This window comes from Botryllus schlosseri, chromosome 14 (assembly GCF_051294905.1).
Source record: "Botryllus schlosseri isolate E-star chromosome 14, Bs_hap1, whole genome shotgun sequence".
Classification (NCBI taxonomy): domain Eukaryota; kingdom Metazoa; phylum Chordata; class Ascidiacea; order Stolidobranchia; family Styelidae; genus Botryllus; species Botryllus schlosseri.
The window spans coordinates 10,529,978-10,545,417 of record NC_137249.1 but is presented as its reverse complement, the minus strand read 5'-3'; the positions used below and the strand labels follow the sequence as shown (position 1 = coordinate 10,545,417).

At 41.2% G+C, this 15,440-nt stretch overlaps 1 protein-coding gene across 5 annotated transcripts in view; it reads right to left on the bottom strand.

Annotated features, from left to right (window-relative positions):
- Positions 1-1,382: 1,382 nt before the first annotated feature.
- The window catches only part of LOC145456302 (epidermal growth factor receptor-like), a 35,514-nt gene continuing 21,456 nt past the window's right edge, over positions 1,383-15,440 (bottom strand). For 4 of the 5 annotated variants that reach the window (XM_080334375.1, XM_080334379.1, XM_080334376.1 and 1 more), the window contains 12 exons: positions 15,101-15,286; positions 14,887-15,042; positions 13,115-13,237; positions 12,951-13,050; positions 12,790-12,887; positions 9,773-9,925; positions 9,657-9,711; positions 8,077-8,328; positions 6,061-6,147; positions 5,863-5,973; positions 3,150-3,443; positions 1,383-2,479 (listed from right to left, as the gene is read on the bottom strand). In XM_080334375.1, the coding sequence (XP_080190501.1) occupies positions 2,100-2,479; positions 3,150-3,443; positions 5,863-5,973; positions 6,061-6,147; positions 8,077-8,328; positions 9,657-9,711; positions 9,773-9,925; positions 12,790-12,887; positions 12,951-13,050; positions 13,115-13,237; positions 14,887-15,042; positions 15,101-15,286 (1,995 nt within the window). In that variant the 3' untranslated portion in view covers positions 1,383-2,099. The remainder of the gene's footprint in view (positions 2,480-3,149; positions 3,444-5,862; positions 5,974-6,060; positions 6,148-8,076; positions 8,329-9,656; positions 9,712-9,772; positions 9,926-12,789; positions 12,888-12,950; positions 13,051-13,114; positions 13,238-14,886; positions 15,043-15,100; positions 15,287-15,440) is intronic. The other variant, XM_080334377.1, reaches the window with a different exon arrangement.

Below are 15,440 nucleotides of genomic sequence, written 5' to 3'. Positions count from 1 at the left end.
CCCCGTCAAGTAAAAGCAACATCGTTTCTCGCAACCAGAACACCTTGTCGAAGGCCACGGTCGCAGCACTGTGAAAAATTCACGATCGTTTGAAACGGAGATTAAAGTCACGCAAGCTGTTTCTCTTAAAAAGCCATCGCACCTCGCAGTGCAGCAATAATTATACAGTGCACAAATACTTCGTAGTTCTCACGGCACGCAATGAGCCAGCACGCTTTCTAGGGATTCTGCAGACTGGTTAATCAGTCAATTGATGGGCAAAATCAACATTGTTTAGTAACAACGGACTTTTCCGGTACAGCTGATTGAAGAGACGGACGACCCTGACTGCATCGATTTTGTATATGTAGCTGCTTTATTCATCAATCGAAACCTACACAACGAACGCAGTTTTCGATCGGGGCATTGCTGGAATGCTCGTCTTCTCACACACGGAGTCTCAACGCGAATCTAGTTAATATCCCCGAGTCACGTCGCGGAGATTGGAGCTTCGACGCGGTGTGCAAGTGAGCCCGGAGATGCTGGTATGCGCCCCGGTGAGTGAGAGTTATCTGTTCTATGCTAAGGCCCGGAAACCAGCTGCTCAGTGCTTTGAATGTCAAAGTGAAGAAATCCAACCGTAGGCCTACCTACATGGATAAACGGCGAGAGTAACCATGCAGGGATATAGAGTTCTATATGTCCCTGGAGTAACCGAGAGCCCGTCTCATTAATAGTACCCAAGACGTAGCTCTTGCTTCTAAAAAGGTTGGTGACCCTGTCCTAAACTGATTCTGTTACATGGTCACTGGCCCACTTCAAAATCAAGGCAATTGCTCCACAGTTAAACGCCCGTAGTGGGCATATAATCATCGAACCAAGCAAAGAATCCCACCACCAACTGGGCATCTGAAAGCTGGCAACCGCCGTTGCGCCTTACCGCACTGATTTCAGCCACAACTCAATTTCCACGAGAATAAGACAAAAACCATAACACGTTGAACATATCTTTTCGAAGGAGATCCCAGATCGAATCCATTTGTGACGTATCATACCAGCTTGCTAGCAAAACCACATCTGATAAGTTCTACATGTAGTGTTGGTATCGTTTTCCATTTCAAAATTTCAGTTTCAGTTTTTCCCAATCTTGCTATACTAAATGTCAACGTCAAATCATTTGCCGTACCGCGAAGTGCGCTGGGTTCCCAACCACTTAAATAGGTAGCGATTCTACTTCGGTAATTTCAAATTACTCAAGTCTGCCTACAATCTCGGGTAACGCTCAACAGTAATTTTGCGACATTACAGAGGATTCTATCAATAACTAGGGAATGGAAACTGCCCAACTAAAACACTAATTACTAATATTACAGACTTATGGTCTGGACACTCAAGTCACAAAATTCTTAAGGAGAATTTATATAATACTTATGCCCAGAAGAAGACGCCTCAATAACAATGCACAAGGATTGTAACGTTCGAGTAACATGATTAGGTATAAAACACAAAGGATATCTGAATAGAAAATATCAAAAGTAAAATAAACAATCTCATTAACAAAATATGATAGCCACACATATCCCGATTGACATGAAAGTAAAAGTACTATGAGTATAAAACCGATACCGATAGTGCTTGGGCTGATGACATTCCCACTGATACCGGTGACCGGTGGAACCATATGTGCAATGCAAATCAGTAAACTACGGAACCGTAACTGGAAGGATTTTTATGAAACGAAGATTTTTATTGTGTGTGTGTCCGTGTCATATGTGTCTTAACTAAGGCTGGGCGAGACAGAGTACCTGGGTTATTCGATACCGAGTCCAGCACTAAGTTTTGAGTATCACTCATTATGGCGTCATACAGTTAGTTCAACTTGATCAGGAATAATTTTGTATGAGTCTACCGAAAATATAACAACGCGTTGTGCCAACACTTGATAACTATCGCAAAGAAATGTCGGATTCCAGTTCTACAAACATTGTGCCCAGAGCCCAGCCCTAGTCGTAACTCAAAGCCTGCCGTGATATTCGTAATCAATAATTTGGCATCAATGTTGATTTAGGCAAAATTCTCAAATGCGCTTGTAACATCGGGTTGGCTGACATATTATCAGGCTAAGCTTCAGAGGAATCTCCGTTTAACAAACCGTCACATTCCTGCAGCATCATGTACTCAGGATTATCTAGACCTGTTATTATATTTGTAGGAGTTCCCTGCCTGTGCGAGTCATGGTCTTCGAACATTGGGCTGAACTGAGGCCCGAGTCTGTCTGTTTCGTCGACATTTGTTCGACCATTCTGTTTCAATTGGTTTCTGAAAGGTCCGTCGCCATTGTGCGTAGGGGATTGTCTCGGATTTAGATTGTGAGGGTCAAGGTTCGGCGAACCGTTTGACACTGATGGGTGAAGGTTGTCGCCGTGATCGTGGATTATATTGCTTGGATTCAAATATTCTACGCTGGCATCGTCTGGAGTCTTGCTGAGCGTTGGAGAATCTGAAACGGACTGAACAGTCAGTAAACTGCACGGAACTGAGTGGAAAACGTTTTGATGTTTCGATTGAAATTGAAATCTTACTAACGACAAAGAAATACGGACGGAAAATTTTCTTTTTTGCAGCACAATTTTTTCAAGAACGACCAGGAACAGCCGGGAGTTTTTGAAATATAAAATATTAGGGATAGTTTTTATCAATACACAAAATATAGATACGAGTGATGCTCGTGTTAGGGGTTACGACAGGGTCGATTTCATTTACAAATTTATTTCAAACTCTGCAGCTATTGAAATTCGATATCAAAATGCGTAATTCAAACGTAACTTAGTGCTGATTATTATTTTTCTGTGCTGTTGTAAAAAAATATATGTCTTCGCCCAGATTCCAAAAATGAAGATGTTAGCAGGAAAGTCATCATGCAGGGGGCATTTTCGGGTATATTTTCAGAAGAATCCGCAGGCCAAAAAAATTGACTCTCGGGTTGTGGTTGTGGAACAGTAAAAATTCTAAGAACATCTCAAGATCATGCCATCCACAAAAATAGACAAAAGTATGAACTGCAGTCCATTTAATCAAAGCATCAGGTTTTCTAGTTATGAGTAAAAAAGCACCAGGGGATGTCTGAAGGTAGCACCTGTGAAAGATAATAACAATTTTAAGATACCAACCTTGATGGTCATGCTGGTCCATCAGGGCCGTCTTCTCATTGTCCTCCTCCTGTCCATTCCAATTGAGGTAATCGTGCTCTGGTTGCTGGTCGTTGATGTAGATCGGGTCGTCATTGGCGCTGTCCCGCGATAAAAACTGATTGGGCCACGCCGAAGGGTGGGTTTGCTGAGATTTGGCCAGTTCACTATCGTCCATGTAGACGTTATTCGACAGCGACATTCCCATGTTGGCGGCGCTCTCTCCGGGCAGTTTTGGCTGAGTTTCCAGAGCCGATTTCTTCCCGCCCATGTAATCTTCGAAATAAATTTTGTGTTAAACTTCATCTCGCTTTTAAATGTATAAAAGAAATCGGGAATGACGCCAGACCAGACCGATCGGTATAGAATTTTTTCCTGTCGGGTTCATCGATGAAAGAAGCATGCACATTGCTTATGACATCACAAACGTTATGTTACCTGCATTAACAACCCTTACAATTTTGAGACATCCAAAACGTAGACCTATGCGACATCAGTGTTTTCTGTATTTAGAGTTTGTGGATGGTTCAAATTGTCAAACCCTTTCCAACATAATTGTTGTCAATTAATGATCGAGATTGACTCAAGTCGTTTTGACACCCTCCTATCTTTTCATTATATCTCAATCTTGTTGTTTTCAAATGTCAATAACCGACAGACTGACTAGGAACTGGTTCTTTCATTGATTGTCTTATGAAACGTTTTGAAAATCCTGATTAGACATCCTTCATACCCTATTTAGCCGCCAGACCTTATCTAAATATACAGAAATGGATTCTTGAGTAGCACTTCATATGGTCCAATAAAGACAATTCACCGGCAAAACTACTTCAAAATGTCGATGTCTAAGAAACAGCGACCATGACATCCACACAACTAGACCGGGTCTTACAACCATCGTTTGTGGTCCGTTTTTCAGGAATGTGTGTTTACGTTTGCACACAGATCGCTCTAGCGTGGAGCCAAGATTTTCAGGCTTCTTCACACCCACGCAGTCGAAAAGGGGAAATATGAGAAATGTCACAGGTATTCTGATTCTGCCTAAATCTGGATCAGGAGGGGGGGAGTAATCTTTGAATGTGTCCGGCCGCAACACCTAAATTTTAATCCAGAAACACTCGAGAGAGTCAGCACACTGTGAGTCGCAAACGTTGCATTAACCAATCCCGAGATATACTCAAATACTTCCGTATCCCTATCTCCGCACGAGTTTCCATCCACCAGAAAATCAGATCAGTTAAAGTATGCCGCAGGATCATACGCACCGATCAAAGACATTCACAAAAGTGCCTTTGATATCCCGAATGCAAAAGAGATATTGCAGAAGAAAAACGGTTGCCAAATAATATTAACATATGAAAAATTATAACAGGCAAAATCCGGAACGAAGACCGTCTCGGGGGATGGCATGCAAGAAACTCGCCACAATGCAATGGTAAATTCACCCAAAAAATAAACGGAAATGCTACCAATCAAGGGAGACATACGGACACGGCACTGAATGAACAATAGGGCTGTTCAAAAATAACCTAATTTCCTGAATCTTGCTGGCTACGTGATTAAATCGTTCGGCTGCCTTAAAAAACGACGCATGCCAAATTTGAATTCATTCCAACCAATATTCGCGTGCCTCGTAGAGTTTGAAAATTTTGAATTTGCCCAAAAATGCAAAAAAAATGTTTTTCAAATTTTCCTTCCGACCACATGAAATTGTTGCGCTGTCTTCCAAAACGATGCAAAACAAATTTGACTCAATTCCAATCTGTAGAAGCGGAGTTATTCAAGTTTTCCGATGATAATTCTGGGATGATCCACCGATCAAGGATAATCAAATTTGTTTTGCATCGTTTTCATGAGGTTGGCAGTAAAATTTGAAATTTTTTTTTTTTGCATTTTCGGGCAAATTCAAAATTTTAAAACTGTACGAAATCCGCAAATATTGGTTGGAATGAATTCAAATTTGGTGTGCGTTGTTTTTTAAGGCAACCTAACAATTTAATCACGTAGCCAGCAAGATTCAGGAAAAAAGTTATTTCTGAACAGCCTTAATGAACAACCTTGAGGGTGGCAATTCAATTTTACGAGATCTGTCACACCTTGAAATATCAACTCCTGGCATAAACTATGCTCGATGTAGCCATAAATTATTGCACTTGCTTTTTGAAAATCTGTTTTTTTGGTTGTCTGTAACATGACTTTGAAAAATGTTTTTTTAAACAGAGAATACAATTTCACTGTCCACTTGTAGAAGACGAGTACCACTCATTAAGATGTCATATCACCATGTAAACACCAAATACGACATCACTGGCATAAAATTCGAATAAGTGTACTGTATTCAGTTTAACATTATCTATGTTCTATTGGCACAAACTAGGATGGCGGATTTTGCTCAAAGACTTGTAACTCGATAATTCGAATCTATATGCCAGTAACATCATATCCGGTGCTAAAACTGGTGATTTATAAACTTCAAACTTATTTAGCACTCAATACTAGTTGCTGATGACTACCCCAATATGAATATATTATTCAATTGTACATGGGAATAAATTATCAAAATGACAATTCTTGCGGAAGTGTACAATTTTGGCAGTAAAACATTTTGCCTCTCTCGAATTATCACAATGGATACTCGAATCGCAGCGCACAGCCCCCTCGGCACAACAACGCACAAGTAGGTTATCTTCCATACCGTCTCTCATAGATGGGGTTGGCAGTAAATACTCCTCCTCGTCATACAACATGTTATCGTGTCGGCCGCCGGATCGCGCGTCGACATCCATCGTGGCCGGATCAACGTAAGCTTTACGGTCGGAAAGAAAAAAAACGTGCGTGGCAAATAAAACGCATGCGTCATGCAGAGACGGTTACGGATGCAAGAGTCGCTTACAGTTTCGGTTGTGCGTCGTGGGGTCCTCGGTGTATCGCGAACTCTCTTCCGAGTCCTTGCGTCCCGGTAGGAACAGCACCGAAGATGCTTTAAAGCGGAAATCGAGTTGAAAATCCACATCCCATAACCAGTGGTCCGATTAAGTCGGTCAACACCAGTTTTATAGAAAAGTTTTACGAAAAGATCAGCAAACTGGTCACCATTAATGGTTACCGTCGATCAGGACTGTAATGACTCGGTTTTCTGGTGACTCGAGTCATTTTCTCGAAATACGGAAATGACTCGAGCCATTGTGCACGACTCGAATCAAGTCATATGACTCGAGACTCAAACGGCCAAGACCGACATTTCATTGCAATTTCGAAGAATAGTAAAGTAACCACATCATTGGGATTTCGTCTATTGGTACTGGTACTTGAAAATGCGACCAGAAACTGCTAAAAGTGAGGAAGATTAGTATTATAATTGCGAACCATTCGATATCACCAAACAGAGTTATAGAGGTGGGTTTACCAGGACTTTAACTGGACACTGAGCAGTCAACATACTGACTAGACTCGGAATCGGGTCATAATACCATGACTGATGACTCGGACTTGACTCGGTGGTGAATTGAAAATGACTCGACTAGACTTGAGTCAAAACTATAAAAGTGAGATTGACTCATGACTCGGAGCCTTCTGACTTGGTTACAACTCTGCCGTCGATCCATATTAGTAACAGAGCCGGCTGTAATAAGCCTATTTTACTTTAGTGATAGAACCGGCTGATAAAAAATTCCAATCTCAACACTGCCCATAATCCAGCTTTTTCTTCAATAAGACAGCATCCTCCCACCCAGTCCACAGGGCTAAACTAATACTAGCAGAGGCGGTTGGTTTCGAATTACTTCTACTTCTTCACAGTGCTCATGCAGGTTTTGGATAGAAACTGAACTGAGTTAAGAATATTCTCAAGCGTTACTAGCGCATTCACAAAAGTTACTCAATTTATACACGTAGGCAGAACGTCAAAAACCTAATCTATTTCCGTGAGCACAATGTATTCTAAATTACGAAAAATTAACTCGATTAACTTGACAATATTAATAACTAAAAATGTAACAAATGTATCATTTTGCGAGTAGATTTAAAGCAGCGGTTACGAACATTTTTTGCGGCCCATGATCTGATTTGAGATTTCAGAAGAACGCTCAATAAATCAAATTGAAATGCTGAAATTTATTTCAGTATCAATATATTGTTGTTGTTCAAAATAAGCTATTCTCCCGTGCCCAACTTCACTATTCCTCACTCACGGTTTCGGCAATGGCAACAGCATTCCACCGAGGAAGAGTCAGCTGACATGAATAGGCATATTGCCTTGACGGGCAATGGCCCATACACTGCCACGACAGAGGCGCTTAGAGAACGGCTCCCACACACAATCAAGTTGATATTCTTTCAGCTAATACCTTGTCTCGCTAGCCCCAATATCGACTACTTAGTCGCTGTAAGGGGTTATCAGGTATCGTGCGCGGCTCATAGTTCAAAATAGAAGTGATAATCATAATACTTTTTCTTGTATTTGTATTTCATCAATAATGATGTTGTTCTGGCATCAAGTTTTAAAAATGTGCTAGTTAAACCATGGCCTATTTTGTCGCCTTGATACCACATTACTATGGCCCGCGGCCTCTACGAAATTTGAAAAGTGGCCCACAGTCCTGTGAAGATAATATTGGAAGTCGGAGTCGGTTTTTATATAGTTTCAAAGTCAGAGTCGGTGTGTTGAGAATGTCTGGAGTCGGCGGCAAAGTGAACCGACTCCACAGCCCCTGTAGCAACGGCGCTGACTGCTTTGAACATCTCTCGGGTTTGGATTGTTAAATTTCGTATTTGATGATTTCATCCAAATTTGGATCTTAATCACTTTCAATTTTCATGCGAATTTTGAACAAATTTCAGCCGTTACCACATCTGCACTTGGATTGCAAGTATGAAATTCGCTGACAGACTCAAAAGCAACGCCGCTCACCCTGATTATTAATCCTCAGCTGCGCGTTAGTTGGCTTTTCCGGTATCGTCACGTCCACAGCCAACGGGGCTTTCCTACCAGGCACGCCGTGTCCCGAGTTGGCGAAAACGTCGTCTGTGCCGCTCGATTCAGAGTCGCGAGCTCGAGAGTGCGACCTCGGAAAGCCGTCGGTAGTGTTTTGGGGTTGCGGGGTGGGCATTCCAGCGGACGGGGTGTTGCGGGAGAAGAGTCGGAGGTCCCGGGGCGGTCCGCCTGCAACGAAAGTGTTATCACTACTGATACAGCAATCTTAATGTAACAGGGGTGCGTTAGTGCAGGGGTGGGAGGAACTTGGGAAATGACCTACGCTATCAAATTTTGGGGAACACTTGCATTTCAGGAAAAGAAAATTGGCATCTATAGCCAGGACTGCAGCCAATAAATTCTGATTATCATAACCCTAAGATTTGGGATGCTGGTGACTACAAAAACATGCGACCTCTTTCGCCGTGGCCCTAATAACAGCCTCATTGCCTAGCTCAGGGCTACGAAAGTGACGGGACCGCTTTACTGGATTTTGTTTATAGTTATACTGTGTTACATTGTATGACTGTAAATCATTTCATGAGAGTTATAATGGACCTTAGCAAATTTAAATCTATGTAACCGGACATTTGCTAAAACATTCGAGTAGCCCTGGTCTAGCTGAATGACTTGAAAAAAGTTCATCAACACTTAAGTGCAATCATTCGTACACCGTATGTGGCCCTTTGGCCAAAAAGGTTGTTAAAGAAGTCGTAATAGAAATTTTTAAAAATAAAATGCAGAATTTGATTTGAAAACATGACAATTGATTCAGATTTACCATATTCTCAAAACTGGAATTCACTTCACATATGCCGTTTCCGTCAATTCCTATTTTCTTGCGGCGTTAGAGAATATTGCCAGACTCAGACAGACACAATTCGTAAAAAAAATGTAGATTTGGATTTGAGTGTCAAAGCCGGAGAATGATTTGTTTTAAAAATATCAAAGCCAAGATAACTTTGGTTGATATTCAGTCTAGTAGTAAGAATTGGGACATACCTGTACCACAAATACAACTCAACCGCACATAGCCAAAATCAACAACCAACAAGAGTTTCACAGTACAATACTAATAGTTTGCCACACCGCATAATGAATTTACACAGCCGATATAAACTTAATGAACATAATAACAGAGTGCAGATCACGCTTCGATTTTTGCAGCAATAAAATATCGTAAATTTCCATTTTCACTGTTACAAAACAAAGAAAATGGTATTCAAGATTTTTTGCTGTCGATAACATGATGAAATTTAGTTTCGGACAAGTCCAGCTCAACCCTCATTCTGATGCAAACGAAAAACACTGCGTGACCACTGAGCAGCAAAGTGTCGACATAAGTAAGGTAGATAGCTAGACAAGAACGAGCGCTGTTCCAGTTCTTATGGACACTTGTCACGACTGACTGGAAGCAAATTGGTAATTGGAACAAGATGACGCCATTCCAAACTTGAACTGGGCCGATGCCAGCACGTCACGTCAAACACAATCCAATAATTTGCACGGAAACTCACCAACACTTTCGTGATTACTGGTTTGCCGCAGAAGAGGCTGATTTTCATACTCGTGCTAAGAACAAGAATATTCTACTGCAATATCAGAAATAGGAAATTCTGCGAGACGATCTAACCACGCCATTAGCTCCCGACCGTAGCAAGTAATTGTCCGGGTCGTCCAGAGCGAGTTCATGATCGATGCCGTCGCTGTCTTCCTGAATCAGCCGTTCGAAAAATTGCTTCTCCTCTTCTGGATTCGGGCTCAAGAGATTGGTGGTGTTGTCATCCTGCAGAATATCCACAGCCGTTGATTTTAATTTGAAAAAAATAAGTCACAGATTGTGGCCAAGTCGGAGTTTTGTTTCTATCAAATTAGATTTGGACTTTGAATCTCTCATAATTTCAGTCATTACTGGATACGGACGCGTTACGATGTAGATTCGAATCTTAAGGCGGCGCAGGATTTTGATAATAAAATATCAAACACCCTCATCTCTAAAACATTTGTTTTGCTAAAACATTTCACAGAAACTTAAGACGGGCATGGATTTTTACTAGGAAAATAACAGATCAGAACAATTCGATTTGATTTGAACTTCGATTCCAACTGGATTAAAATTCAGATAAAAATAAACTGTCAACTGCGAGTTTCATCAATTGTTGGATTTTCAAGATTTGACCAAATATGGAGATATTAGATGAGCTAATTTAACTTTCACAATATCCCAAAGTGGTTTCTTACGTTCCAATCCTAATTGATTGGCAACAGTCGCCTTCTGGGATTGGGTAACCCAACAAGAATGAAACTTAAATACCTCCATCACCGCTTTGGAATAGTAAATCAAATCATGTCATCATCACATACGGATTACCAACTCCCAAAGGGACATATGCTGCTTGATACAGTGATGCAGACATTTGTAATACCAGGCTAAAATAATGACATGTCGCACTTGGTTAGAATTAGAGAAGGCTTCAACTTTCAAGTATATATGATACTGAAATGAAATAGGATTATTGGTAATTTACAAAACAATCAAGAAATGCCATTGTCAATTGAGTTTGTATCATTGATTAGTTTGAAGATGGAGTCTAAATGAGTATGAAACCAATTCCAGAACCAACAACAGATCAAAGTAATGTGTAATCTAACTATCCTACTAGCCCGATCTGCTTATATACAAGTCTGTTTACTGTTTATGTGCATTGATTCAAACAACAGGTTACATAAGTTTGTGGCAATAACATTAAATTCCTAAACTCAAGCCCGTATCTGCATGGGATAAAATGTAAGTCCAATCTTAATTCAGTCAAGGCCGTCAGTTTTATGAGCCTAAAGACGTGCTCACTAGAGGTTTCAAACAATGTGATAACAATCAGGTCTACAGATCATGCTTGACCTTGCCGTACATGTAGAGCTGAGTATAAACAAACACGTTGTTTCTGTAGTAAAATTAAATCGGCTGCTAATGTTAATTTAATCCCACGTCAAAAACCGAATGGCATGTGCAGACCTTGCAAAATTTGCAGCTCAAATTCCAGCGCATAGACACACGATCTGCATTTCTATGCCACGAGCCTTACGGCGTCTTAAAAGGGTCAAGTCACACGCCGAAGCGAAACTTGTAAATATCGGAGAGGTACAGGAAACTGTTCGGTCGCATAAAAGGCAACCCAGTCTAAGGAAGGAAGCAATCCTTAGCTGACAGCTCAAAGGCTTCATTTTCGCTCGTATTACCGTCGCGTTTTCCAAGCATATGGTGTCACCACGATAGAAACCCATAGACCGCCGCATGACACTGCAAGGCTTGTCTCATATTGCGCGATACGAGATTGCAAAGCCCAAAAAAAAAATAGAAAATCCCGATACAGCAACTCGACTGCACGCTGGAATTTTCGTGGAAAACGAAATCAAATAACGGTACCCCGCGTCTCATATAGCAGAGCGGCGATCCTTTGATTTTTCCGCTACGAAACTTACAGTACATGAATGCTCATTGAATAGAAACACAAGAAGGTTTCCAAATTGACATCGGCATTAAATTAATAAATTTTCATTCAATTTTATTCAACTTAAATTAACGACGGTCTGCGCTTGAGATTACCGGAGCACTATTTGACGTATCATTGACACTTTATTTTCATCGAATGGCCTATTCATGTTATCTCCTGTAACTAATAATTCAGTGAACATGATCTACGCCAGAGGTCTCAAACACGCGGCCCGCGACGATATTTTGGATTTCGAGGTATTCAACAACATTTAACTACCAAATATCCCATTTTGAATTTGAAAACTGGAAATTCGCCCCAAAACTACTCCAGAAGCCTGAAACTACTCATCAATCTTCACTATTACATCACTTTCAAAAGTTACCACGCACTGAAAGATCAATGAATACTTCGGCGATTGGACATTTCTATTGCTATGGCACAGTAACCATTATATTGAAGTTATTTTTGATCTGTTCCAATATTCTAAGGTAAATGATTTAATTTTACTTAGATAATGGACATGATCAGTAGACTTGCTATCAGGAGTATGCCTGAAACCCGGATTAGGCGGCACTGCTTCAATGCCCAGATATCAGGTCAATCTTTGCAAAATTCTAAAATAATCTACCTATAATTGTGTCACATCAAATGTCCGCTAGCTGCAAAATCATGACACGACAGCTTTTACAATGCCCTGATGCATTTGCACAACTAAATATACACCAACTATGCCAAGTAGAGCAACAATTTTATTCAAATATTTTAAAATGTATTTTTTTTCGAGCCAGGCGTGAATTCACAATAGTAAATGACATTTTCAAGATGCGTGTGGAATATCAGTCTGCAAGGTCCCGTCAAATACGGCCTACTCCGAAATACATTGAATTCCGCTATTATTGGTGCTGCGGCCCGAGGCACCGTCAAAAAGTGGGAAATTGGCCCGCGAGCACATTGGAGTTTGAGAACTCTGATCTACGCAGAGCTGGTGTTTGTTTGAAAGATTACTGAAAGGCATTGCGACTCCTCCATATCTTTTCATTTTATTGCTGTTTTGGAAGGATCAAATTATGAATATACTGAACTGAACCAAGTTCATTATACTTGCGGAATTTTGTAATGAATAAAGTACCGTATGTATAAATTTAACCATTCTCACCTTGATGAGTAAATATCTCGAGTAATCGTTCGACATGTGTCGAAATTCGTCCACCAATTCTGAGAATTTTGGCCTGCTCAACGGGTCCACCAACCAGCCTGAAGAAATTCCCACACGTAAATACAAATTTTTGCTAGACGCCAAGAACGATAACCACGCACATTTCACCAGGATCATATAAACGTCAAGAGTGCAGATGGCGGGCTGCACGAGGCGTTCTCCTCTTCTCAGCAGAGACGGCACGTCACTCGCGCATTCTCCCTGTTGTACACAAGGCTCGTTTCAGAATTCGAGAGCCGCTATTGCATACCAAAACACGCGTCACCTCGTAAGGCCTGGCGCCAAAAGTGAAGATTTCCCAGCAAGTGATGCCGAAAGACCACACGTCCGATTGGTGCGAGAATTTCCTTTCGTTGATGCACTCAATGGCGAGCCACTTAATCGGGAGCTGGAACAAAAATGTTTAGCCATCTTCTGACATAAATAAGCCATTCCTTGGCGCTATACAAAGACATCGGATACAGCGTGCTGAAATGGATTGGGAAGCAGATTTACACAGACACGAAGAAAAAAAATTCGGTACACCAACCAGAGATGGTCATAGTCAACTTTGGTACTGAAGTAGATGTAACGTCATAAATTTCTACTCACGCACAAGTAAAAACTATTCTAGGCCTAGTTTTGCTTAAAAAACTGAAAACCATAGTAGTATAAAAAAATTGAAATCAAAACGATTTTAGTACGAGTAGGCAAAATCTACTCGAGTACTCAGAAAAAGTAGTTACTGACCACCTGCGACCCAAACAAAAAATTCCAGAGATAGTCCGAGTTTCAAGGCACTGGGTTCATAGAGGGAGATTTCTCACTAACATACCAACAGAGGACGACCACTATTTATATTCCCAAGTAAACGGATTAGAGCAGGGGTCACCAACCTTTTTGCAACCGAGGGCTACTTTAGCGTTATGATTGAAGCATCGCGCTACTTTTTACTCCCGCCGTTTACCCGTACCACACTATATTTTCGCTTTGATATTCATAGCACTGGGCAGAACTGGACATCATATTATCCGTTTCTATAGCAATCAGTGGGAAGCCTGGCATTGTATGATATAAACTAGTGCGCTGTACTCTGGTATGTAACTTGACACTGCAATTCTTGGTGAGTGTTGCAGATGTGCATTAATTAAGCGCGCTCTGTGTTTGTTTTTGATGAAGTTCATGTCCGAAAAGGCTGATTCACAACGATAAGCTGAACCATAGACGCTTGCAACCTTCATAGCTGCTGCGCATATACCACTGTACTTTTCCGTATCAACAAGGCACCAAACGTTGGCTGCAGACTGAGGCGGGGGTCATTTTGCAGTGTTACAATTTCAATTTCCAACTGTTCCGCATCCAGAAATGACAAGATTTCATTATACCGGACAGCAGCATCGATTACATAAAGTTAGAAACATGGTTTAGCCTACTAAACTGCGTTGAGTGTAACAGAAACAAGCTGTGTCAAAAGATGCAATACGTAATGGGTATACAGATATTCAAAATCTGCTAGTACTTCACGGCCATCTAACTCCGAATAGTAATATTGTTTACTACTTTGGCATTGTCCTGGACGTTGAACTATCATAACGGAACCCCCCGCCATTTGAAGAAGACCGTAAATGGCATTCCGTCATGTCGCCTGTATATAGGCAATGCGCCGTATCTTCAATTTCTGGTGATTCTATTACATACATCTATATATCGCTAATTGTAATTGAGGATATTTTTGAAGTGTTTATATATGTAAGTTACATGTTCGTAGTGTATTTTAAACAAGAATACCTGAATCAATCAATCTATATATTTAAAAGCTCACTGGTAATAATCTGACAAATATTGGTAAATGCTGCTATTCCACCTATTTTGAGAACGGGCTCGCGGGATACTCATCCAGTCCTCGCGGGCTACCTGGGGCCCGCGGGCACCAGGTTGGTGACCCCTGAATTAGAGAATAAAAATCAGGGCAGCCGGAGTTCCGTAAACACGTTGTCGGGGGCACATCCCCGTCCCCTGTGCACATTACGACACATAATAGCCAGCCAGGCCACTCACTTTGCCGCCTTCCGCTAAATAAAAGCTCTCGGACGCATTGAGCATTTTCGACAATCCGAAATCAGTAATTTTCACGTGATGCGGCGTCTTGACAAGCACGTTACGTGCGGCGAGATCTCTGTGCACCAAATGTTTATCCTCCAAATATTTCATGCCCTGAACACAAAAGCCGCGAATAGTTTCGATATTTACTATTGCGTTACGCAACCGATACCTTCGCGATTTGCATACACCACGTCAGCATGTGTCTTGAGCCGATCGAGTCGGAATTGTCGCGTACGTAATCCAACAAGCTGCCCAACGGCATTAGTTGGGTGATGAGGGACACTTTTCCAGAGAGGCACATGCCCAGCAAACGTACTAAATAGGGACTGTCGACGGAGGCCATTACGTGCGCTTCCTGTCACAACAAACAACGGAATTCTACATAGTTGACAGGCACAATGGCATCATCACGTTGGTAAATCGATGACTTAAAAATACAAGATGAAAATATACCAGTGTACACGCATAAGTTCATTTCAAATCGGGTATTAAGTATCTATGAATCGACA